General features: G+C 50.8%; 8 protein-coding genes across 8 annotated transcripts; 5 read left to right on the forward strand and 3 right to left on the reverse strand.

Moving 5' to 3' along the window:
- Nucleotides 1-712: 712 nt before the first annotated feature.
- On the forward strand, nucleotides 713-2208 carry F5J12DRAFT_847721 (uncharacterized protein). The gene is made up of 4 exons (XM_051746394.1): nucleotides 713-1323; nucleotides 1405-1611; nucleotides 1691-1809; nucleotides 1880-2208. The coding sequence occupies exons 1-4, from the start codon at nucleotides 834-836 to the stop codon at nucleotides 1994-1996; spliced, it is 933 nt and encodes a 310-aa protein (XP_051597522.1). The 5' UTR covers nucleotides 713-833; the 3' UTR covers nucleotides 1997-2208.
- On the reverse strand, nucleotides 2209-6110 carry F5J12DRAFT_771761 (Pleckstrin homology domain-containing protein; the record flags this gene model as incomplete). The annotated part of the gene is made up of 5 exons (XM_051742255.1): nucleotides 2209-2641; nucleotides 2701-3785; nucleotides 3843-5447; nucleotides 5505-5640; nucleotides 5691-6110. 5 exons carry the CDS (start codon nucleotides 6108-6110, stop codon nucleotides 2519-2521), a joined length of 3369 nt encoding a protein of 1122 aa, XP_051597523.1. The 3' UTR covers nucleotides 2209-2518.
- Nucleotides 6111-6326: 216 nt separating this feature from the next.
- F5J12DRAFT_906747 (DOPA-like domain-containing protein) lies at nucleotides 6327-6954 on the forward strand (the record flags this gene model as incomplete). Its single annotated transcript, XM_051748819.1, has 5 exons — nucleotides 6327-6414; nucleotides 6471-6550; nucleotides 6605-6638; nucleotides 6687-6783; nucleotides 6837-6954. The coding sequence occupies 5 exons, from the start codon at nucleotides 6327-6329 to the stop codon at nucleotides 6952-6954; spliced, it is 417 nt and encodes a 138-aa protein (XP_051597524.1).
- Nucleotides 6955-8257: 1303 nt separating this feature from the next.
- On the forward strand, nucleotides 8258-9793 carry F5J12DRAFT_847736 (pyridoxal phosphate-dependent enzyme beta subunit). The gene is made up of 5 exons (XM_051746395.1): nucleotides 8258-8424; nucleotides 8543-8584; nucleotides 8667-8787; nucleotides 8885-9491; nucleotides 9547-9793. Exons 1-5 carry the CDS (start codon nucleotides 8317-8319, stop codon nucleotides 9641-9643), a joined length of 975 nt encoding a protein of 324 aa, XP_051597525.1. The 5' UTR covers nucleotides 8258-8316; the 3' UTR covers nucleotides 9644-9793.
- A 2297-nt stretch (nucleotides 9794-12090) lies between these two features.
- On the forward strand, nucleotides 12091-13685 carry F5J12DRAFT_847748 (tryptophan synthase beta subunit-like PLP-dependent enzyme). The gene is made up of 9 exons (XM_051746396.1): nucleotides 12091-12228; nucleotides 12290-12321; nucleotides 12376-12417; nucleotides 12512-12599; nucleotides 12659-12720; nucleotides 12776-12982; nucleotides 13036-13346; nucleotides 13402-13557; nucleotides 13640-13685. Exons 1-8 carry the CDS (start codon nucleotides 12150-12152, stop codon nucleotides 13496-13498), a joined length of 918 nt encoding a protein of 305 aa, XP_051597526.1. The 5' UTR covers nucleotides 12091-12149; the 3' UTR covers nucleotides 13499-13557; nucleotides 13640-13685.
- Nucleotides 13354-16956, reverse strand: F5J12DRAFT_275782 (uncharacterized protein). Its single transcript, XM_051738702.1, has 6 exons — nucleotides 16555-16956; nucleotides 16444-16500; nucleotides 16317-16383; nucleotides 16204-16257; nucleotides 15984-16111; nucleotides 13354-15930 (listed from the first exon to the last, which is right to left on the reverse strand). The coding sequence occupies exons 1-6, from the start codon at nucleotides 16857-16859 to the stop codon at nucleotides 13647-13649; spliced, it is 2895 nt and encodes a 964-aa protein (XP_051597527.1). The 5' UTR covers nucleotides 16860-16956; the 3' UTR covers nucleotides 13354-13646.
- A 378-nt stretch (nucleotides 16957-17334) lies between these two features.
- F5J12DRAFT_847763 (coatomer complex protein) lies at nucleotides 17335-18927 on the reverse strand. Its single transcript, XM_051746397.1, has 4 exons — nucleotides 18499-18927; nucleotides 18292-18446; nucleotides 17979-18240; nucleotides 17335-17917 (listed from the first exon to the last, which is right to left on the reverse strand). The coding sequence occupies exons 1-4, from the start codon at nucleotides 18897-18899 to the stop codon at nucleotides 17797-17799; spliced, it is 939 nt and encodes a 312-aa protein (XP_051597528.1). The 5' UTR covers nucleotides 18900-18927; the 3' UTR covers nucleotides 17335-17796.
- A 398-nt stretch (nucleotides 18928-19325) lies between these two features.
- F5J12DRAFT_847769 (heme peroxidase) lies at nucleotides 19326-24019 on the forward strand. Its single transcript, XM_051746398.1, has 25 exons — nucleotides 19326-19430; nucleotides 19489-19581; nucleotides 19639-19677; nucleotides 19736-19792; nucleotides 19849-19930; nucleotides 19988-20196; nucleotides 20255-20419; nucleotides 20472-20588; nucleotides 20642-20741; nucleotides 20797-20984; nucleotides 21032-21133; nucleotides 21182-21261; nucleotides 21324-21386; nucleotides 21446-21582; nucleotides 21697-21846; nucleotides 21897-22287; nucleotides 22368-22590; nucleotides 22645-22730; nucleotides 22781-22898; nucleotides 22954-22975; nucleotides 23028-23114; nucleotides 23168-23290; nucleotides 23337-23366; nucleotides 23425-23513; nucleotides 23565-24019. Exons 1-25 carry the CDS (start codon nucleotides 19377-19379, stop codon nucleotides 23862-23864), a joined length of 3105 nt encoding a protein of 1034 aa, XP_051597529.1. The 5' UTR covers nucleotides 19326-19376; the 3' UTR covers nucleotides 23865-24019.
- Nucleotides 24020-24130: the final 111 nt, after the last annotated feature.

Here is a 24130-nt window from a genome sequence, read left to right on the forward strand (position 1 = left end):
GTCCGCATTTGGAACACGCCTGAATGATGGAGAGCAAGCCGTTCAACGCTCTATTGTAGCGCATTCTTCGTGTCTCTATGCCAACTTATCCGAGTCTCACCTAGTGTGAGTCGTGTGAAGTGCTCCAGTGTGTAAGAGGTCGTTCGGCTTCAATGATATAAATTTTGAAGCCACAACTCCTTCGCGGTATTAGGGCCCACGGGTAATTTCCTCCTCGACGTGTAGTCGTTTAGTGTGCTAATTCCTCCCTAGTTTCGAGTGGCCATCCGCTATACAACGCCGTGCCATTGTTCCCATAACCAAAGGTCATGATGTCATCTTGCAAGTCCAGTACCGCTAGATCCTCATCCTCGCGCCTACACGCTCGCTTTGTGATTACATGAACATCGAATGCCATGCTAGTGTCGGTGGTACAAACATGCGCGAAAGTAAGGCTAAACTGCAAGAAAGCGTGCAGGTCGTCGTAGGCACCCCGATTTGGTGCAGAACTTTTAATTACGATGCGCAGATTGATACATACCACTCCCGCATCTCCGCATCTGGCTACGAAGATATTTCTGACAGTAGCCATGCTGAATCTGCATGATCTGCTTAGAGTAGTGACTCACTGCTGGCTATGGCCTGAATGTCCATTTGCCTACGTACTGCTATTTGAACTGTATAATTCCGCGCTATTTTGGTCAGTAATAGGAAATCAATACCTGACTACTCGCTGCAACGTAAGTGGCTATCCACCTCATCCAGTCAAACCTCGGAAGTCAAGTGATTGCCAACTCTGCCAAGTGCCGAAAGCTACTTGCGAAGGTGGTCTTCTCTCGGTTTTTTGCCCCTATATGTCTCCGATCGGAAGTGTTTTCTTGGGCGACGTTCAGCATAGGCACCGGATTCTGACATCTTCACCACCACCCTCGTCCCCGCCTGCACATGCTGCTAGCAATTCGATGAGTATGGCCCTGGCATCCTCCAAGTCTCTGGATGAGACTTTTGATTCCGTCGATGGCGGTCCTGATCTACCTGAACAGGCTTCCATGTCCGTTGCCCAACGCCAGGAACCCACTCATCCCCATCCTACTTCAACTCCGGGTGCAACACAATTACCCACCTCCATCGATCCTGCCCTCTCTCTTGAACTGCGAATCCGCTGGTTGGAGGCACTACTCATCGGCGTTCGCCAGGACCCGCGCGAACGCAGGGGGAGAGGGGACAAGCTCACTGATCTCAAGGATGGGGAAACAACCCTCATCCGTCTAGCGGAGAACGTGCAGCATCGGTTGAATAGCGTGATAGAATCCAACGACGGCCTGAAGAAATTCATGAGTCAATGTACGTTATTCTCTTTCGTTTTTTTTTTCTTTTGGCATATGATACATGTGTATATCTCTTTCTTCCTTTCTTTTACTACAGATGACCGTCATGCCCATCTGTTAACACCGACGTTCGCTTACTCGGGCACGCCGGTCGGACCGGGCCCATCCTACGGAAACATGTCCGCGGAGGAACTGGAAGCGCTTCTCGCAGAAATGGAACCGGACATTCGTGCCGCCGACCGCGACATGCGCGAGATCGACCTACTAATACAAAAGGATGTATTGAGTGCCGGCAAGCTGCCAGGTAAAAGAACTCCTCCCATCTTTTCTCGGATTTTGAGACACGTTGCGACGACTAGTTAGTTAATCAAGGGTCTTTGTAGACTACGAGGTACTGCAGCCCCGCGTGAAGAGGCTCCTTGCAGCGCAGGAGGAAGATTTAAAATTAGCAGCGTCTCTGGAGAAACGGATCGCAAACCTAGTAGATCGTCACGCGACTCATGTGGGTGCCCTCTCATTTTAAATGTCCCCCCACCCCCACCCCCTGCCGAGGTCTCACTCACACGGAACAGGTGGATGCACTGTCAGAACTATTTGTCGCATGGGACGACGTTCTGAGTGGGGCGGAAAGCAAGGTCGCACAGTTGGAACGGGACAAGATCGAAAAGCAGAAACTCGGGTACGAATGAAGCTCATATCTATTCGAGACGGAGTAGACTGCTAAGAAGGGCGGTGGCTGGGTCTCAAATTTCATAGAGCCTTAGCCCGAGGAGGCGAGGGAGACACTGTTTCTCCGTCAACATCTTAAGCATATATCACTTCTTAGCCAGTTGCCCTTTGAGACATTCTTCATAGGCGTAGTGTATCGCGTGCAAGCTGATATAATTAATGGCACTACTGTACTCTCCAAGCCGACACACGCCCAACTCCGACACGACGGAATCTAGGGCCTACGCTACAAACAACGAGGTGAATGAAGACATCCGGGAGGGTATAAATCAGAAGAGGAAAACATGCCCGCCCTGACGCGGCCGGATGACCATTACAGCGTCAAGGGGAAATACAATAATTAAGCACAAGGAAAGAAAGAAGAAAAGGGAGCGCAAGAAAGCCACCCGAGAAAAACCATCAGAATAGCATAAAATGAGCGTGTGGAAGAGGCTGGGGAGTGGTGCCAGGTGCAAAAGCCAGAGCCAGAACAAGAGCGAAACCTAGTCACGCGGGACCCAGTCAGTACTTCGAGTAGCGAGTTCGATGGAGTTGTCTATCTTCCAGAACAAACGTTCGGTTGCACTACGGTTAGTCCAACTTTTCTGATCGCGCAGGATCATTGCCTGCCAAATCCACGTCATTTTTTGCCACATAAACATCAAGGAGGACTGTGGAAACAAACCTGTTGTGCACCAAAGTTTCTTTGATCATGTGCGAACAACTCTACATTTTCTTCCAGGGCCTCTGAGAGGATCTGAAGATCTTGAAGCATGGCTTGCATGGCGCGGACCGCCGATAAAGTCAGTAATTCTTTCCTGTTCCGTAATGTCGAGCCCTCATTGTTTGGCAAAGGGAGAGCTCTGGATATATTTTGAAGAACTGTGTGAAGGATGCGCTTAGTCTCGTTTATTATCTTTTGCGCCTGGGGGTAGTTCTTCCTCGACACCAGGACGAGCGCGCGAGTAATCATATCTGATGCAAGGAGCTCCATTCGACGACGCACGATGACAGGATCGGACGGCTTCGGTTGTTTTGATGAGTTCGAGAGATTGGAGGGTAGAAGTGTGATCGTCAACAGAACGGGATGGGCGAGTCGCGAGATGTGCTTGCCAGCGGAGGGATCGAAGAACGAACCATCAACCTCAAAGACGGGCACCTCGTCAATCATGCGGTCCATCATGCCGTCAACGAGGTCGGTTGAGTCCTCGATCGACAATGCCTCGAGACCCATGCTCTGCACGAACTGGTCCGTCGCGTTCAAAGCGCGATTGCTGTTTTGCAAAGCACCTTGACGGCGGGTCTCGCGGTTATCGAGTTCGCATTCGATCAACATCTCTTTGCACTCGCCGTACCGCAACTCGCCCACGTCGATATCGACGTTCTGGCCATCTGTAGACAGGATAGGTAACGGTCCACCAGATACCTTGCGGATGCGGAAGCGTTGGCCGTCGACGATACGTATGTGTAGCTTCATGTTCAGCAAGCCAATTGACATCATTCCACCTATACAGCCAGCTAGGCACACTCGCAGGTCATACCAGTCCTTGACGAAAGTATACGTCCCACTGGTGTGGTTCGACATCAGCCAAAGTGAAGCAGGGTCATGTGAGCGACCATAGCCGAAAGAGTGGATAGGCATGTTGGCCGCTTCGGCACGGGCGAGGACGAGATCCATCTGAGCACGCCTCGTGCTATCTGCTGCATCGCTGACGAGAATCATACCCGATACAGGGTTTCGGGATTTTCGCTGAAGAACAACGTCAAGGCCTGATCAACGGAGGTTAGTTCATTGTGCCACCACGGAATGGAAGTTGGGAGACGCACCGTGGTTAACAGCCGTCACGACGTCGGTCTTCTCATCTTTGGATGCCCTGATCAAAAACTCATCCTCCATGTTAGGATCGTCCATGCGGCCAGTGTCGTAAATGAACTTTTGCAGTCTTCCTCGACTCTGAGTCTTTCCCACACATAGATACGGTGTTCTTCTCACGCGACCACCCGTTCCGACCTCGAAAGTAACAAGGCTGAGCCGGTCCCTATTCCCCAGGGACGCCAAGATAAAGTCGAGGGATGTTTTGATGACGCGGATTTTCAGCTCGGCTGTGCTGCGTGGGGCGTTGGGAGGGGGCAGTGAGACGATTAGCATGAGATCGAGAGGTGGGTGTAGAAGAGGGGCGAGCGAATTGGACGAGCCGGAGGAGACGTGAGGCATGACTAGGGGTGTATCATAGTTGGTCATGACAGCCTCCTCACCGAGGGTCTGCAGCTTGCTTTGTAGTACCCTGGGCACTGAGTGATGCGAGGTGGAAGAAGATGTAGTGGAACGCGCGAAGCCCTGAAGGCTGTCGACGGCGCTAGTGTTAGTCGAACCGGTGCTGCCACTGAGCATACGTGCCGCTTTCCCAGATCCACCAAACTCTTCGATATCAAGACCTCGATCGAAAGAATTCTGCTGGGAGCCCGGGGGCTGCTGAAACGATGCGACAAGGGACTGAATTTGCCCTTTCCATGATTCCAACGAGGAGCGGTCTTTGAAGACCAGGATGAAAGAGTCCAGACGTTCATCCTCCATCTCTATGGTCAGACTCATGTCGCCCGATGTACTTACATGCAATCGTTTGATGTGTCGCACGTATATGCGGCCTTTCAAACGGAGGACGCCCTTTGAGGGACTGCCGGAGCCAGTAGATGCTGCCGACGAATCGTTGTAGGACGGTGAAGGCAAGAATCGGCCAAGAGGTCGTTTCTTTTCCTCGGCGACGCAGATGATAGCTTCCTTGAAGAGATAGACGAAGAATTCCCGCACGAGAGTGTCACGACGGACAGACAACAGGTCATACATAAGCAAAGGACCCAATTCTGATAACGCGTGACCCTTCCAATCGGCGATGCGATTTCTCAGATCCTCTACGATGGAATTGAAGGGGGAATCATCTTCGTGCGCCATGTTCGGAGTGTACCGAGACAAATCAGTTTCGGAACCGTTGTGGGGGGGTGCCCAGCGTTCTTGAGAAGGATATTGGTGGGGACGATCGGGCGCCCTTGGCACGGGTTGCTGATCGGCGTCGATGTGAGGGTGGGACGGACCATTTTGGTTTCCATATGATTCGGATATAAGGGGTGCTGGTATGTGAGTATTACCACGCCTGGCAGGGAGTTCGATTATGACAATGCAGGTGATGGGTTGAGTTTGTTCGCCGGTACGAACAATGGTAGAGAATTCAGGGCGCACTTGGATGGAGGGCGCAATGATGTAGCCGGTGTCGCTTGGGTTGGATTTAACGGAGGTGGCATGGTCGACGGGGTCGTCGTCGGTAGGACTGCATGGCAGCTGGGGTTGACTTCGACCAGATCGGGCGGCTGGGGAATCGCGACCGGGGTAGACAGCCGGAGCCTGTGGGTCGCCCATACCTGTAAGGGCTGCCAGCTCTGTTACGAAGGGGTGGTTAGATAGTGGTTGCGTGCACAGATAAAGGGCGGGCTAACTGTTTGTCTTGCTGTGATCGCCATCTGCGATTTTCATTTGTCGTCTGCACACACCACAGACGCCCAAGTTTGATTTGCGAGGGGTTGCAGAACGTGACTGACCCGGAGGTGGGCCATAAACTGCGATGAAGCAAGCCTAGGAAAGCATGAGGGGAAGGTTTTTGCGAGGGTGGAAGGAAGAGTTACCTCGTGGAGGGAGTGACCGCATTCTGGGACTACGTGAGGTTTTTCGCCGGGGAGTCTGAAGCTGAAGCTGAGAGGTTCGAGACAGACGGGGCATTCCTGCTCGTCGTCTGCGGGGTCGTGCGAGGATACGATGGGGACGGGTGCTGGAGGCATGGGGGCGAATGGATGCTGGATGGGACTAGTGCTGGAGGCAAGTCGGGCGCTACTTGCAGAGAGGGACGAGTGGAGTGACGGTGCCGCAGCGGTGTGGTGCGAGCGAGTTGTGTTGTGTCGGTTGAAAACGGATTGAAAAACTTTTAACGTCGAGTTTCTGAGTCGAGGAGACTTTGGGGGCGGACGAGCAGCGGTGACGACGTCCAAGCCCGATGACGGGTTGTTATTTCGAAATGTCCACTCGTTGCTTGGCGTATAAGATGTCATTTAAACCGACGACGTCCGCAGTGGCAGCAGACTTGTCGTCGTGCTCGTCGTCGTCAAACCACGCACGGAGTGTGGGTGTAAGTCAGTAAAAGTGCTGGCAAGTGCGCAGTGGATGGGTCCTTATTTAACCCGCTTAGATCCTCGAGTCCATGACGACGACGACGACTCCTTAACCCTGGCGTTCACTCACACCCTCAATCACCAATCACCTCCGCCATGTCACAGCCAGACAAACCCCGTTCTTCTGCGTACGAGACATTCCCAGCCCCAATTCTGTCCTCTCGTAACGGGTTCGACTTCCATGGTATGTTCGTCACTTCGCTCATAGCCTCCGCCCGTCCCGATCACCACATCTACCAGTGTACTTTATGCCAACCAACCCAGTCCACGTCCAGCATGCTCTCCAGCTCCATCAACGCATCTCCACCGAGTTCCCTGAAGTGCGTACCATAGACTTTTAATCGGGGGGACTCTCGACTCACAATCCCCTATAGCTTCCCATCTATCGCGTATGGGATAGGCCCATAGGTAACCCCTGACGAATCTGCAGCATCTGTACTGATCAGATTCGTTCAGGTCCTCACCCTACTGCGATGTTTGAGGTTCAGACCAAGACCCCTCATCAGACCGGCGCTCTCTTTGGCTGGCTCGTCGTCAATCGAGGACCTCTTGAGTGCGCCCCTTTCCCGAGATAGGGAAGAGCGTCGCTGACATTCCACTATCTAGTGTCTTGGTCCACCCCAACACAGATGATACTTATAGGGACCATGCGGAGCTCGCCAGCTGGATTGGAAAGCCATGGCCATTGAATCTAGAAATTCTTAGAGCCCATCGCACGAAATAGGGGCACCTATCCTCATCCATTATTACCCCAGAGGATAATCTACTCCCAATTTGCCGCAGGTACTTAATACGAACTAAGCAGTTCATTTACCAGAAGTGAGTACATAAGTACGTGTTCCAGCCTAACAGACATATGGTTCGATCACGATCGGGCATGGCTCCGGCAATCCCCTCGAGGCTCCTGCTGATTCGGAACCTCCGAACGAGAGCGAAACTTTACCGTGGCGTGGGTATGACCTCAAACCGAGTCGTTAGGCAGCACGACATTGCCACTAAGACACGAGGCAACCGTTGTCCGACCGAGGATGCGCCTTTATCGACGGTTGCAGCCCCTCTACTTATCGAGCGCATTCCTTGTATTTGTTGGGCCGTTATACCATCGATTCCTCGACAGCAACTATTTCTATGCCAAGTTGTCGCTCCTTCACTCCCCTCTGTACATATGATGGTAGCAACAACTAACCTTGAAACCGATTCTGCGAGAGTCTGACTCACCTTGACCGTTGACCAGACTAACCCCGTATATCCAGCAGGCCAATAACAGTGTCCGCTTTTCGCCCGAAGATAATAAATTACTCGGCTTCCAAGTTTACCTCCGTGGATACACTGCGAATTGTATTCTTGAATAGATCGGCTACGGTATCTATCGTATCGCCTTTCCGAAGAACAACTCAGTCCGTGAGAGCAGTACCCAAGGATTTTCTTTCTGAAAACAGGCTGTAGGCGACTTCCCTGGAACCGAGCGGCTCTCAAAGTACTGCTCATAACCGTCGCACGTTCTTGTGATCCAAGCGGTACTTGTATCATGATAGTCGCATGCCGTACCGAGTAATTCGGACTACGTAGCTCCGAAGATAAATACTTATGCTCAGCTCCTCAAGCCAGCGGCGTCCCTGCTAGCCCGATATCGGACTTCGTACTTGTTAGGTGGATGTGCTCATACATGCATTATCTACCTTATCCATGCAAGTAGCATATAATGCGCAATTGTTCGGTGAATATGGCGAAGTTGATTGGTTTCGATCACGTGACACTGCCCCGATGTTGATATAACCCGCTTCTGAAGGTGACTAAACATCGTGTCTTTGAGCCGCTCTTCTGCAGAGGAAGTAACTTCATACTACACCAATGAGCTCCCAGATACTCGACTCTGCTCTCGACGCCATAGGGAATACCCCTCTAGTCCGCTTAGACAGACTCGCTCAAGAGGAAGGCCTCAAATGCAATCTGTGTACGTGTGTAGCAGTAGTACTACGTTTGTCCCCTTGTCAAGAAACTCACTGTACTCAACTTGCCTTCTGTAGTGGGGAAAGTAGAGTTCCTGTCTGTAGGCGGATCCGTCAAGGATAGAATAGCGAAGGCCATGGTTCTCGCTGCCGAAAGAGATGGAATCCTCATACCAGGGAAGAGTGTTATTATCGAACCCACGTCAGGAAATACAGGTATGTCAGACTGTTCCATTGGTCCATCTGTTGCTTGTCGATGACCTTGTAATGCACACAGGTATTGGGCTTGCGATGACAGGTGCTATCAAGGTGACCTTGCAGTGGAAAAACACATGAATAGTTGCTGAATACCGCAGATATAAGGGATATCGAGTGATTATCACCATGCCAAACAGAATGTCTCAGGTGCGCACCCCCACGTCCTTACTATTGACGTTGTAATCACCATAACGTACTTACGCAATTGCGGCGGTATTGCGCGCCACAGGAGAAGGAAGCGCTTCTTCGGGCACTAGGTGCCGAAGTCGTCCGTACGCCTGACGATGCACCGTGGGATTCTCCGGCAAGCCACATAGGTAGAGCTTTCCACAAGCGTCCAGGCGCGCCTCGTGGCTAAATTCCTGCAGGTGTGGCAAAGAGGCTCCAACAAGAAATTCCCTGTGGTGTTATCCTGGACCAGTATAGCAACGTATGTCGTCGTTTCAGTGTTTTGGATTACAACGCTAATACGACTTGTCCAGGTCAATAATCCGCTGGCACACGAATATACTACAGGTCCCGAGATTATCGCTGCTGTAGCTTCTACTCCTTCAACCTCGGCGAAACCTTCGTCCTTAAAGGTGGACGTATTTGTGGCTGGTGCAGGAACCGGAGGCACAATTACGGGTGTATCACACGCATTGAAGAAAGACCACAATCCAGAATGTATTGTTATTGGAGTTGACCCAGTCAGAATCCACTTCGATCACACGGCCTCCCCTCCTCTGACATTAGTCGACAGATTGGCAGCGCTCTTGCTTCGGGTGGACATCCTAATGACGAATGCCCCAAACCCTACGTTGTCGAGGGCATTGGCTATGACTTCGTGCCCGAATGTTCTTTCGCACAACCCTGCCGATATTGACCACTGGGTGAAGACCAGCGATAACGACGCATTCCAGGCGGTTGAAAGACTCATGAAGACGGAAGGGCTCTTAGTCGGAGGAAGTAGCGGCAGTGCTCTCAGCGGTGCCTTGGCATGGCTGAAAACCGAACAGGGTCAGAAGATCGCGCAAACGGAGGGTTTGAATGTAGTGATCCTCCTGGCTGACGGGTATGTGAAAAGCTCGTCAAGTTTTTCAGATGGGTTTGACTGACGCTCTGCACAGTATTCGCAATTACATGAGCAAGGAGTGGTTCTTGGATTTTGCTCTTCGCCCCGGCACTTCGCGTATTCCACAGACAACGTCGGATACGGGAAATTAGTGCAACTATGCATGCGGGTTTATCGGTGCAATTAGCATTCTGATCTAGCACTGGATGTCATGATGCGTAACGTGTTTACAGATGCCTATATACGAGAGAAAGATTCCATGATCAACAAAGTCTGAGGGTGGTTGGTTGACAGTTGCGAGGTTACTTTGCCAGCTGCGCCTACGATATGTGCATCGGTTGGTACCCGATAAGAATACCGAGAACCGTCCGGATCTTTTACTGACAATACTGCAATGAAGGGTTTTATCAAAGAATCGGTGCGGGGATTCCTGACCGCCTTCACCATTATTTTGCCACCAGCGCTTTGCTCGGGTTCTAAAGTTAAACTCAATCCAACAGGAGTGGCCACCTCAACATAGGCACATCCCCCCAATGTGTCCTTCAAACTGATCGCAACAATGAAGTCGGAAAGGCTCTCAGCAAGTAACCGTCGCACGCCCTTATGATCCAATCCATACATGATCGCATGTCGTATAACCTGCCAATACATGTGGGCCCGGGATAATTGTGGCTGTGTCGGACATTATTCCACCACCGTGAATATTCCGAACGACAGGAAACTCTTTTTTCTTTCGTCGACAGCAGAAGAGAAACCATTTCACTTCCAACACAATTCTCATCGTAAAATTGATTATCGCGGTCAAGTTCTGTTACTCTGGTTGAGAATACAATTCCACTGAACAAATCCCTATCAAGTGGCTTGCTTGGTAGCCTAATTCGACGCTTGATCTTGCTTGTGGGAACCATGAAAACTCACCATTTTCGTTGCGAGTATCCGTCTGCTTGCACCTGGAAACTGTGGATCATAACTTTTCGGAGTAGAGTCATAACATGATGATAACATGCGCGAATGACCGTTTGGGCTGCAGCACAAGAACTCTCCGTCTGAGGCAACGTTCCGACTAGCGTTCTTATGGCCTTTTGGAATGCGAGGGACCTACCTTTGAATACGCGGGGTATCGCTTGGAACCGGTCGCCGGGAATCTCCATTGCCAAGTCGTTTGAAACAAAGTCAGGCGCTCTATTCTTGGTGTACGTTGCGACGTGCATATTCTTCTATGGACTGGGTTTCGATGCTTTCACAGAAGTTGTTTACGGTTTATCTCCAAACCTCGGTTCGTGGAAGGGGAATTCCATCCTCGATTATCCTCTTCTGCTCGCAGAAGACATCCTTTCTCTGCACATTCACAAAAACGATGATGTTCGATCTAGACTCTGGTCTTGGCAGTTGCAACTAGGAGCAGTGTGCACACACTGTGGCTTGTCACTGGGGCGAGCGCTGCATGCCAGGTCGTCTCTCTCTTGGTGCGTGCTTCGAGGCCTTGGCACCGAAAATCCACCATGTCTTGAACTGGCAACAGCCTATGTCCAGCCGACTCAAGCCCGAGGGCACAAGCAAAGAGAATCACCTGTCATTCCAGATGTCGTCGACAAGTCAGGTCTTACGTTTAGAACTAGACATGTCCTCCCCAGATTCCTTCAGAGGCTCTCCGACCTGATCACGGACTGCGATTCATCTTCATCGTAAGTCGTACTCTTTCCTTGGCCATCTGCATTCTTGCACGGCAGTCCCCCGTCTCCCCTTCTCAGCCCGACTTAACTGTAAGCGCTGTCAATATACGTAAAATCATATGGTGGAGTAAGTAGATTTCCACTGAGCAAATGCTTGCACACCTAAAGAGGTAGGGCTGCAGGTAATATTAACAGTGTAGTTGTCATTAAATTGCAGGTATGAGGTAGTGTAGATACCAGCGAAGGAAAATCTCATGCACGATGTTTTCCCCGTCTGCAAGTCTTGGTAAACTTCACTTGTCTTCACAATAGCTTCCCCTTTAATTATCACATACCTTCTCTGCATCGTAACTTTATACGACTTCGATAACTTCCGGATTTAAGTAACTCAAATGCAAATGTAAACAAGGTTTACGAAGTTCGGCCATACTATCTAGTTCGGACTAGCTCCGAGAACAAAGATGTACGTATGCTCAACTCGTCAAGCCACTGACGTCCGTGCTAGTCCTATCCGATTTTGTACTTGTTGGGAGGTCATTTGTGGATATGCGTTATCTGCCTTTCATGCAGCATGCAGCGGTGAATAAGTCAGTCCACCCGCAAATTTTTCGAACGTAAGCACGATATCGGCTCTGGTCTGCCCCTATGTTGACATAATAAACTACTTTGGTCCGATCCGGAACCGCATCTATAAAATCACTCCTCAGAGGCCCGAGTCTGCTAAACTCCATAGCACACCAATGCACGCATCCCGAAGTTCCCAGATACTCGATTCTGCTCTTGATGCCGTAGGGAATACCCCTCTAGTCCGCTTAGACAGGCTCGCTCAAGAGGAAGGCCTCAAATGCAACCTGTGTGCGTGTGTAGCAGTAGTACTCGTTTGTCCCCTTGTCAAGAAACTCACTGTACCCAATTTGCGTTTGCAGTGGGGAAAGTAGAGTTTTTTTCTGTAGGTGGATCCGTAAAGGATAGAATAGCGAAAGCCATGGTTCTCGCTGCCGAAAGAGATGGAATCCTCATCCCGGGGAAGAGTGTTGTTATCGAACCCACGTCAGGGAACACAGGTACGTTAGGCAGTTCCATTAGTCCTTCTGTTGCTTACCGGTGACCTTGTGACGCACACAGGTATTGGGCTTGCGATGACATGTGCTATCAAGGTGACCTCGCAGTAGCAAAACACACGAATGGTTGCTGAATACTGCAGATATAAGGGATATCGAGTGATTATCACCATGCCTAATAAGATGTCTCAGGTACGCTTCTCCATATCTTTACCACTGACGTTGTAATCATCATAACACGCACACACACTATTAATGCGGGATACTTATTGCGCGCCACTGGAAGGAAAAGGAAGCGCTTCTTCGGGCACTAGGTGCCGAGGTCGTCCGTACGCCTGACGATGAACCATGGGATTCTGCGAAAAGCCACATAGGTAGAGCTTTCTACAGGCATCCAAGCACACCTCGTGGCTGAATTCCTCAACGACTGCAGGTGTAGCGAAGAGGCTCCGGCAAGAAATTCGATATGGTGTCATCCTGGATCAGTATGGCAATGTATGTCTGCCTGGTTGCAGTGTTTTGCGGCACAGCGCTAACATGACTTATCCAGGTTAATAATCCGCTGGCGCACGAATGTACTACAGGTCCTGAAATCATCGCTGCTGTAGCTTCCACCCCTTCAACGCCGACAAAACCCTCGTCCTTAAAGGTGGATGTTTTTGTAGCTGGTGCAGGAACTGGAGGCACAGTTACGGGTGTATCACGCGCATTGAAGAAACAACACAATCCGGAGTGTATTGTTGTTGGAGTTGACCCAGTCAGAATACACATCGATCGTGTGACCTACCCCCCTCTGACATTAACCAACAGATTGGCAGCATCCTTGCCTCACCTGAACGTCTTAATGATGAAAGTCCGAAGCCCTACGTCGTCGAGGGCATTGGCTATGACTTCGTGCCCCAAGTTCTTTCGCGCGACCCTGCTGATATTGACGACTGGGTGAAGACTGACGACGGCGAGGCATTCCAGGCGGTCCAGAGACTCATAAAGACGGAAGGGCTCTTAGTCGGGGGAAGTAGCGGCAGTGCTCTCAGCGGTGCCTTGGCATGGCTGAAAACCGAACGGGGCCAGAAGGTCGCGCAAACGGAGGGTTTGAATGTAGTGATCCTCCTGGCTGACGGGTACGTGAAGAGCTCGCCGACTTTGTTAGATGGGCTTGGCTGACGTTCTGCATAGCATCCGCAATTATATGAGCAAGGAGTGGTTCTTGGATTTTGCTCTCGGCCCTGGCCCTCCGCGTATCCCACAGACGACGTCAGATAAGGGAAATTAATGCAACTGTGCGTGCGAGTTTATTGGTGCAATTAGCATCCCGGTTTAGAATTGGATGTCTGGATTGGGTGTCAACTGTGTATAGTAGATGTATGTAGAGATGATTAATGTGTTTGCAGATGCTAAATACAAGAGGAAAAGGTCCATGATCAACAAAGTCTGAGAGTAATCGGCTGATAGTCGCGAGGTTGCTTTACCAGTTGCGCCACGATGCGCGCCTCGGTTGGTATCCGATGAGAATACCGAGTACCGTCCGGATCCTTCATTAGCAATATTGCAACGAAGGGTTTCATCAAAGAATCGGCACGGGGTTTCCTGACCGCCTTCACTATTACTCTATCAGCGCTCTGTTCGTTCATGCTTGAGTCCCAAACTCTGGCCAACACGAATGGCTGTCTCAACCTAGGCACATCCTCCAGTGCGTCCTTCAAACTGACCGCAACAACAAGCTTGAAAAGGTTTTCAGCTTGGATGGAGTAATGTACCACTGCATCAGTATTCCCACTGCGCTGCATACTAGTGCTTCCGAGCGCAATCCTAGAGCTGTCCTTCACGTTATGAACGAAGCACAGAACTTCAAATACGCCGTCACCCGTTGACAGCAGTGGAGGGGTGGTCAATTTGGCCTTGCTACCAGGACTAAGCCTGTGAATAAGCGAGCCCTCGTCGGCATCCGTGTGTATCTGACTCGAAGCGGGCGAGCTACCACCGCTCGCCGTCGTATTATTATTGGGCAAGGCTACGTCCCGGAAACCGGAAGGGCTGACCGGGAGAATGCTGCACCGTTCCGAACGCTTCCCGACCCAGTCGAGGAGGCCCGTATCTTGAGTGACCTTGATAAGCTCAACTAACAACCTGCCGAACGCCTTCTCCCCTTCTCCATACTGCGGTTGCAGCGTGACATCAAAGATACCGAAGAGGCAGTAAGCTAGATCTTCGACCCTGGTCGTTACCCTGGGCGACGCCCATCGAAGCTTTTCCCTTGGGTTCTCTGGTCCCTGCGTGAACCCTTGCAATATCGAGGGCGGGATGCCAGTAGCACGCTGCAGCGCATCGAGCCACTCTGGGACAAGCTTATGGTTGTACTCTGGCCCTCTGACGCACGGTGTCCAGGTTCGGTCGTAGAACCGCATTACACGTGGTGCCAACAACTCTTGAAGAGTCCAACCCCTCTTGAACCATTTGCTCTTGATCAGGTCCTCGCGTGAAAACCCGAAAACGTCAGAGAAGTAGACGATCGTGAGCGCTGAATCGCGGTACCATCGGAACATGGACGTGATCGCTTCCTCGAGCTCTGCACTGCTGTCCTTGTTGATGCAGCAGGTGTCACACCACGCCCAACCTAGTCCCAGACCCTTCACGACCTCGCAAAAGCTTTTGAGCTTGGTAAAGCGCGGGGGCAGGCCAGAGGCAAAGACGCCATTAGGAAGTTCGTGAAAAAGGGGTTCGTTGACGTCCCACTTGTGAGAAAGCATTGCGTGTCGGAAGTATGTTCGAATGACTTCTGTGATGAAATCTTCATTCATGAGATTCTTTGTGCTCATGAGGCAAACGAGGTGCATGTATTCTTGCGAGGCTTCAAAATGGCTAAGAAGCGCTTTCCGCTCGTACAACCTTCCATCGGCAGTGTTGATCAAATGAGTTGGAAGGCTTTCAACAGTCTTGTTTACTATATCGAAAATCAGGGAGCGAACTTCATCAGGGTCTGCCAGATCGGGTGAGGCCATGTTGGAATCAACATATTTGGCACTGTGCGGTGCATTCCCAGACAGTCCGGTTCTGGTGAGACTGGCAACGAGATTAACTTCCCAATCATCCCTGTCCTCCCCATAGGATGACGATGAATTGAAAGGTATAGACTGGATGTGACTGGGGCTCAACAGAGTTGATGGTTCAGATGACGGTGAGCTGAGAGATGAGTGCCATGGAGAATACCCAGGTTCTCCACCACGCAAAGTCTGAGCAGGAGAGCTTGAACAACTTCTCGCACCAGACATCGTCACAAACGGGAGAGCTGGAGATATGTCGACTCCACTTCCGGGTAACGGCAGGTTTTGAACGCCCGTCTGCGGGGACGCCGGCCCGGGGGTAGGAGGATGAATCTGCACATTTGGGTGATCGTCATGTTGGAATCCGGCCTGGATATAGTCTAGTTGGGGAGGGGCCTGCAGGTGTGAAGGGGAACCCGTAGGAGGCGGATTCTGTGTCTCACTATGGTCCCCGGGGGCATCCGGTTGAAATATGAGGACGTGATCGTCGTCATCATTTACGGGCTGCAAGAGGGGAGACAACGCGCGTGGAGACCGAGATCTGGGAGAGGCTCGAGTGCCAGGCGAACCATGTCCTCGTAAACTGTTGATCTCTCTGCGGTAATTGCTAATCTCGTCTTGGGCCTTGGCAAGCATGTATGCTACTTTAGGTAGGATTTCTGTGCTGGTATTATGCAGGTCAGGACTGGACCTCTGCCGCGAGGGAGAGTAGGTTACCTTGGCTCAGAGTCGGATAATGACAGGAAATCAGACGCTGAAGCACTTGAAGTGCCAATGCGATGGAACGAAGGGTGACTAAATTCCCAGCCCTCTGATGTTGCCGACGAGTCTAGAAAATGGATGTTCTGCCATTGGAAAGTCAGAAAAGAGTAATGTGTGTAGTTGAGAGGAAAACTATGACCAAGTTAACCTCCCGCACAAGTTAGAATATCCTTACCTTGATCGTCGCACGGAAGTCGTATCCGTTCAACTTCTGGACAAAGTCCGCAAACTACGCAGAAGTTTAAACGCTCTCAATAATTTGATTGACGAGTGCGAACGACCACATACCGGAAGGTCGTGAAAGAGCGGACTCAGAACATGGCGTTTGAAAGCTTCGACGTCCGTGATAATAAAGCTGGATTGTGGTTGGTGTCAGTGAAAAAAGATCACTTTAAGGGCGAATGAGCGTGCTCACCTGGTACCAGAATCCGACCATATGATGTCATGTTGGTAGGGACTCTGACCAAGAACCCTGAACGTTGATTAGACACTGAAACGGATGTAATGGAACTCGCGAGGAACGCACTGATGCAGTTTCTCGATGAAAACATCGTTTCTCCTGTTGACTGGGGAAAACTCAATGCTGGCAGCGATCTCCTGCGAGATGGTATGAAGGGATGAATGCGACGTTTGCTCAGAACCATGTAGGGACTGAGTTATCGAGCTTTCAGCTTGCAACGAGGCTAGGCCAGCCGGGGATACTTCACTCGACAGTGGGGAGGGAGAATTTGGGGGAGGAGAAGTTGTATTAGCTTGACCGGGCAGAGGGGATTGCGTGAGTGAGCCTGACTGGCCCGACTTGGGAGAACGACGGAGAAAGGAAGGCATCATAGCACCAGCTGAAATTGGTGCGCTGATATCGGTCTCGGGGACATATTTATGAGGCCATCATGGCAATTGCTGTACGGACCCTGACAAGGAACGGGGTCTAAGTTATTGGTGAAGCCCCTGCATACGACGGAACCAAATGAATGTGCCATGATCCACAACTAGGGCACTGACCACTAGTGGTGGTAGGATAGCTTCATGATGTTCCCTGGACTTTCCGTCGGCTTTCAAAAATTCATACAACACGACGGAAGTAGCTGGTGTCCTGATGTGGTCGTGCATGGAGCATCAATGTTTCGCCTCACGCTGTCTGCTTCGGATACACACTTCGACCGATTCTTAGCAGAGTAACAAGTGTCCACATGACATCCTCAAAAGCTCCATCGATCATTAATCATTGTCAAATAGGAAATGACAGTACTCGCGAGTCATAAGAGGTCGCCTTCGGTGGTTTCCTAGCTCAAATGCAGTGTATATGGCAGTCATGAAGCGCTTCAATTGACAAAGAGGGACAGGCCGTGGCAATCGCAACCTGATGCCAAGGCGAGTCGAAAGAACTGCTAATCAGCGCAATTAACAGATCGATTAACACGCAGTACACTGGGTAGATGGTGGAGCCTTCCAAATAGAAGTGTGGGTTCTGTCAGCCAACTGCCATTTTATGCGACACTACTGGTCTCCTTTGTGTTGGCCGGGAAAAATGATCCTAACTTTTCACCGAAACTCACACCACCATCGGTTAAGGGCGACAATCCTTCTGCTTAAAGACAAGGATGGGAATGTGATTCGATGTTGTTGGTCACATCTTCCACTGCGAACTGTTCCTCGCGTCAGAGACTGGACTACTAGGGCCACGTCAAATGGCATGCCAGCCACAGCTATCCGCCGCAGACCCGACGGAAATGACCATTTACTTTTGACATCGTGGTAGTGATACATCCTATGCAGAGGTCACGGCTCGTGGGGGCAATTGGAATTTGGCTGCGCATGAGTCAAACAACTCAGCTTTTGCAGATAGATCGACTACCATCGCGTGCGACGGATGTTCACTGCAAAGCCGACTGTGACAGCAACGAGCAGGTGACTTCTTTTGGTTTACACATAATAATCGAATTCCCTTACCTCCATAATTCGTCTGCCTCGCCACGCTTGCCGGAGCCGAGTCCTGCGGTGACGGTCATTGCGGCGAGTACTTCACCCGTTCCCGATTTGCTTTGTGCACGTGTCAGGATGCTCTCTGCTTCTTCGAGGTCACTGCGGGCAGCTGATAATTCACCACGCATAATACGGGCAACCCCACGTCCGACGAGAAGTGCAGCCGAGGAAACAGAAGGGTTGGCTAGCTGTTCGGTATAAAATGATATTGCCGTGGAGTATGGTTCTCCTAGACGAGTAAGATGGAAGTGTAACATGTGGAGTAGGATCACTCGCTTACCGCCCAAACCTTGAGCTGCTGTCACCAAAGCAAGCACTGCTTCCGCTTGTTGGAGCACCAGAGAGTCTGGGTTGACTTTCAGGGCGGATGTCAAGATCTTTTGGGCGACACTCGGTCTGGAAAGTGAAATGTAGATCTGGCTTAGTATTGCAGAACTGTGAGAGCATGAGGACGCGTCGATCGCAAGCTGAAAGGATGTAGGTTCACCTCTCGTCACCGGCATCCTCTGTCCCATTCAAAGTCTCAAGCGCCTCCTCAACCTCACCGGCGCGCATAAAGGCAGTAGCTGCGAGCACCCGAACCATTTCTATTTCCCACTGACTGAATTCCTCTCCTTCGATCTCAACACAGAGATCACGGAGAACCTCCAAACCTTCCTCGCCCTTTGCCAGAGCGGAGACTGTGCGAAGTGCAACATTGTCAGAGTCCTCTGGGATCAATTCCAGAGCCGAGTTGGGGTCGTTGAGCGCAAGGAATGCGCGAGCTTTGTAGACCAGTGTTGGTATGTAGTCTGGGGAAGATGCATCTGGAACAGAGACCTGTGTGAGTGCAGGGTAGGCACCGAGCACGAATTGCTGCTTGATATAGTACAGTTCAGATGAATCCATGTCAGTTGTCCTGGGGTGCGATCGAATGGCTCTCCTGCAAATTCAAAAGCACGTGACTAGTGGGGCGCATCGCAGATTATGTAATCCACGACCGGCCCGACTTGGGACCGTCGCTGCCCAAGTTTGGTTCCGCTGTCAGTGCCATGACATCGTCAATCACTGATTCCGAATTACAGAACGAGTTGGACGTCGAAGATCGCGGCATGGATTTCACCTTGCGACACGACGACGGAGGGCCAGACCCTGTGAACGTCGGCGCAGAGAAGCTGTCCATATTAATAGCAACCGTCACGAGGCTGCTTCAATGTATCCGAATGGGTGGATGATGCATCAAAACTGGAGAACGCAACCTTGTTCGGTTCGGTCTGGGTCCCTGTGTGAGTGCTGTCATGCCTTTCTAAGAAGGCAATTACGCGCCCATTATAAGAGGCACCCCGTCTCTTCCCCCGTGGTTCATATCCTCAACCTGTTCACGCCATGTCTGGTCTCAGTCGAACCTTTTCGTCCCGCTTCTCCGTAAAGAGTCAAGCGGTACGTCGTCTTTTATTAGGATCATACGGCTGGTGTTCAATACTTTTGCCTCCAACAGAATGGTGCTGCAACCTCGCCCACTGCTGAGGCTGCTTATCATCCGTCCGTCGACTCGGCGGCAAACAAGGCTCTTGCCGCCGTCAAGGACCTCGTAAGTTACTTCTTCAGACGTAGTTCTGCATTAGAGCCTAACTTGGCGCTTCTGTAGATGAAACGTGCAGCGGAGGATATCAACGAATCCACCCTCGTAAGTGGACTACCTATTGAGCATCCTCTCGACCTGAGGTTATTTTTTTTATTTCTAGTCCGCGGTGCTCGATGCAGTCAACCATTCCGGCGCTATCGACGACCGCAAACAGCTGGTACGTTCCCTCCACACAGCGTTTTCCCGTCATCTTGCTGATTTTACGTCCACTAGTTGGAGCACATCTTAACCTTTATGGCTAACCATCCTTCCGGCAAGATTCAGGACATGCTTCAGACATTCGTTGTCAAAACGCGTATGTCTCATGCGGTTGTCGGTCGCCCACTCACTCAACTGACGTAATTGCGAATAGTGTACTATGACCTTGCACATCCTCCGTCTACGTTTATTGGGGAATACGCATTCCGTACTGCGGACGGTTCAAACAACAATCCTGACCAGCCTGACATGGGTAAAGCTGGCACACCTTACGCACGCTCTGTGCAGCAGGCCAACCCACTTCCTCGTAACCAAATGCCGGATGCCGGACTAGTCTTCGATACCCTTCTTCGGAGAGATGAAGTGGGTCTTCTGCGCAGTGAACTCCACACTTTTTGAGCTAACCTTTTTCGGATAATAGTTTAGAAAGCACCCGGCGGGATTGTCTTCGCTCATGTTCGCTTTCGCTGCCCTTGTCATCCACAGTGTGTTCCGTACAGACCACAAGAAGCCCGAGATTAACTTGACCTCTGGCTATGTTGATCTTGCTCCACTTTATGGGAACGACCAGACCACACAAAATAAGGTAGCTTCTTCCCAGGGGAAATTAATGGACTGATTCTGACGACCTATTCTAGGTCCGGGATAAAAAAGGACGTGGGCTGCTTCACCCTGACGCCTTCGCCGAAGACCGGCTCCTGCTCCTTCCTCCTGCCGTGTGTGTGTTGCTTGTGTTGTTCAACAGGAATCACAACGTAAGTATTCTTTACCTGGAGAAGTATGTTTTAATCAACATGGTACTGCATAGTACATCGCTCGGCGTCTGTTGGAAATCAATGAGCGCGGTACATGGAGTGATCCATCAAAGGAGTCGCCTCACTCGCACAAAATGCTTAAGCAAGACGAGGGTCCGTGCAACGTCTATCATCCTAAAGTTCACTCCAACTGAAAGTGTTCCATTAGAGATCTTCCAAATCGCACGCCTCTGCAACTGTGCATGGTTTGCAGCAGTGGTGTTCTCCGACTACTTTTCTGCTATTCTCGGCCTAAACCGCCAAGGGTCTAGCTGGAGTTTGGAACCATTTGGCGAGTTCCGGGAGGAAGACCATCAACTATTCGAGCGCGGTCGTGGCAACGCGTGCAGTGTAGAGGTTCGTAGTGCCTATCTCGGTGCTAGCCAATATTTATACTCCCACAGTTCAATTGCTTGTACAGGTGGCATGCAACAACTTCTCTGGAGGATGAGGAGTGGATCAAGCTTCAGTTTGAGAATCTCTTCCCAGGCATGAATCCTGAACAGGTTAGTATTAACTCCGATCTACAATGTGTTGCTCACAGGCATCGGCAGATCACCTTGGCCGACTTCTACAGGACGGCGGCTAGAGTGGAGGCGTCTGAACCCACTGTTGAACAATGGACATTCGGCAAGTGCGTTATTCCTCAACATAATCGAATAGAGTATAGACAGGGCTGATGTGATTGCGTATTAGCCTTTCGCGCCAAGAAGACGGTTCATTCAATGACTCCGAGCTTGCCAACATTCTCATGAATGCGTACGTTACAACCTGGCATGTCCTTCTGGAAACGGTAAGGCTGACTACTATTTTTCCAGTACGTCCCATCACGCGGCCTCATTCGGTGCTCGTGGAACGCCTCCTTGTATGCGTGTCAATGAAATTATGGGTATCGAGTCCAACCGTCTTTGGGGTACATGTTCCCTGAATGACTTCCGCAAGGTATGGACTATTAGTGTTCTTCGTTTTACATGTCTCTTACCACTTGTGTTTACAGTTCCTTGGTTTGAAGAGTGAGTTTCGCGTGCCTGGCATCACGCAACTTGACTTGACAGTATGGAATGAACAGCATACTCTAGCTTCCGGGAGTGGAACCCCGATCCCAAAGTTGCTGACGCTGCCGAGAAACTTTACGGCAATATCGACAATTTGGAGCTGTACGTTGGCCTCCAGGCTGAAGAAATCAAGCCCGTCGCTCCTGGTGCAGGTCTTTGCCCTGGTATCACACACCTACCACTGCGATGAATGATTGGCTCACCATGTTTACAGGCTACACGATTGCCCGTGCCATTTTGTCGGATGCTATTGCTCTCACCCGTGGTGACAGATTCTTCAATCAGGACTTCACACCTTATAACCTTACTGCATGGGGATTCGCTGATTGTCAACGTGATGCCAATGGGTCGGGCTTTGGTTCGACTCTAGGCCGCCTCTTCCTGCGCACGTTGCCTGGCCAGTACAATGAAACGAGTATTTACACATGGTTCCCTCTCATACAGCCTGAAGAGATGGAGAAATTCTTGAAAGATCTCGGCAAACTCGACCAATATACTACTGAAAGACCTAAACCAACCAGTGACTCAACGACCGTCACCAATTACGTTGAGGTTGGAGAGATCCTCCGGGACGAATCAGCTTTCGCTCCTGACTATTGCAAACCGTGCTAAGGAAGTCATTAAGGGCAAGGGGTAAGACGGTTTATTCCTTTCTTTCGGGTGATGATATAGTATTATGATCTAGCTTCTTCGCTGCGATTGGAGAGGGCGAGATCCGAACACAATTCTTGGGTGCACTCACACCTTCGGCTGAGGCGGTTCAAAAGATTGGCGATTACTTCTACAAGAAGACGAGGGAGCTCGTCGAGCAGAACTCAGTTCCGTTAATTGGTACCAACACACGCTCGGTCAATATCGTCAGCGAAGTGTTGAAGTATGTCTCTGTACACTGGACTGCTGTCGAGATCGTAAGTCGCCAAGACGACGTGGGCAGAGAGCGGATTGTGAACACCTTTGTCTAGGGCGGAATTCCTCTCAAGACAAGGCAACAGCCACACGGTGTATACACACCTAAGGAGTTGTATGACATCCTTGGCGAGATCTACCAGTAGGTGTTGATTGTGGTATCCCTTCCACGGTCACTGAAACTCCGACCAGATTTGTCTTCCTGGAACTCGAACCAGCTAAATACATGGTTACGAGAGAGAGGGTCAAGGAACATGTTGAACAATTGAGCCACTGCATCAAATCCTCCTTTGGTGGCGCAGGCAGCAGGGTAGGCCTCCCCTCGACTCCTACGCATGGTCTGGTCATGACTTTGAATCGTCTAGTTGTCCATTGCTGGTATCTTCGGTACCTTATTCGGCACCAAGAAGAAGAACAGCCATTCGCAATTGTTAAAGAGGCCTGTTCGAGCTTGGCCATTCGACTGATGAAGTGGTCAATGAAATCCTCGCGCTGATGGTCGGTACGACGGTGGAGCTGTCGCTTGGTTGGTAGCCGTACTTCGCTGGGTTGAGGGTAGCGCTGATCAGGGCACTCTAGCTTTAACCAACGTTGTCAATCTGCTTCTCGTGTCTGAGGAAAACGCAACGTTCCGCACTCAAGCCAGAAGCGTCGATACCAAGGATGTCGGTGCCCTGGAAGCATACGTCATTGAAGCGCTCAGTAAGTGTGGCCAGAATGTGGCGACTACTTGCTGAATTGTCTACAGGAATCGATCCTCCCTTTGCTGGCGTTTACCGTAAGCAGTGTTTTCTTGTGGAAAGGCAGATTCGTTGATAATGCTATGTATGACACAGGAACTGCGAAGAAAGATCAAACCGTGGGCTCGCTTAATGTGAAGGAAGGCGAGCGCCTGTTCTTGGACATCACAGGAGCAAATTTGAATGTAAGTGGTGCTATCGTTCCTTGTATAGTGCGGACGCTCATCCGTTTGAAGGAGGAAGCATTCCCTAACCCCACGACGTTTGACGCAACCCGAGCTCCTCGCGAGCGCTACCTGCGTGGTGACATTGCCTTCCGGGTCATTGGTGCCGAAACTGCGCCGAAACTAATCGTCCAGGTTCTGCGTGCCATCCTTTCATTCGATAACGTGCGCCGTGGACCGGGTCAATCTGGAGACCTTGTCCGCTTCCAGAATGCTTCCCTTCCCCAATACCGTTACGTGTACTTGAACGAGAAGCAGCTCTGCAGCCCGTGGCCGGCTTCGTTGGTGATTTTGTACGATGTTCCTGCGTAAGTTGAGTGAATGGCTGTGAGCGGAATTAGGCGAGGATTGGAGAGCTTGATTTATGAACGATTTATGACAATGCTGTTTGGAAAATGTATGTTTCGTCCGTAGTTGTGTTGCTATGACATACATTCTTGACGTCCACACTATCGTATTGTGTGAGGACCTACTAGGATATGATTGGATAGGGTGATCAGGCTGCTGTGTGTGGCTGTTGGAAAATCCATTTCACTCGAGTTCTGTGATAATAAGGTCGCTTAGAGTTGGCGCCTAGG

The sequence above is a fragment of the Pisolithus orientalis genome, assembly GCF_024613125.1.
Source record: "Pisolithus orientalis strain OTSU chromosome Unknown F5J12scaffold_28, whole genome shotgun sequence".
Taxonomy (NCBI): domain Eukaryota; kingdom Fungi; phylum Basidiomycota; class Agaricomycetes; order Boletales; family Pisolithaceae; genus Pisolithus; species Pisolithus orientalis.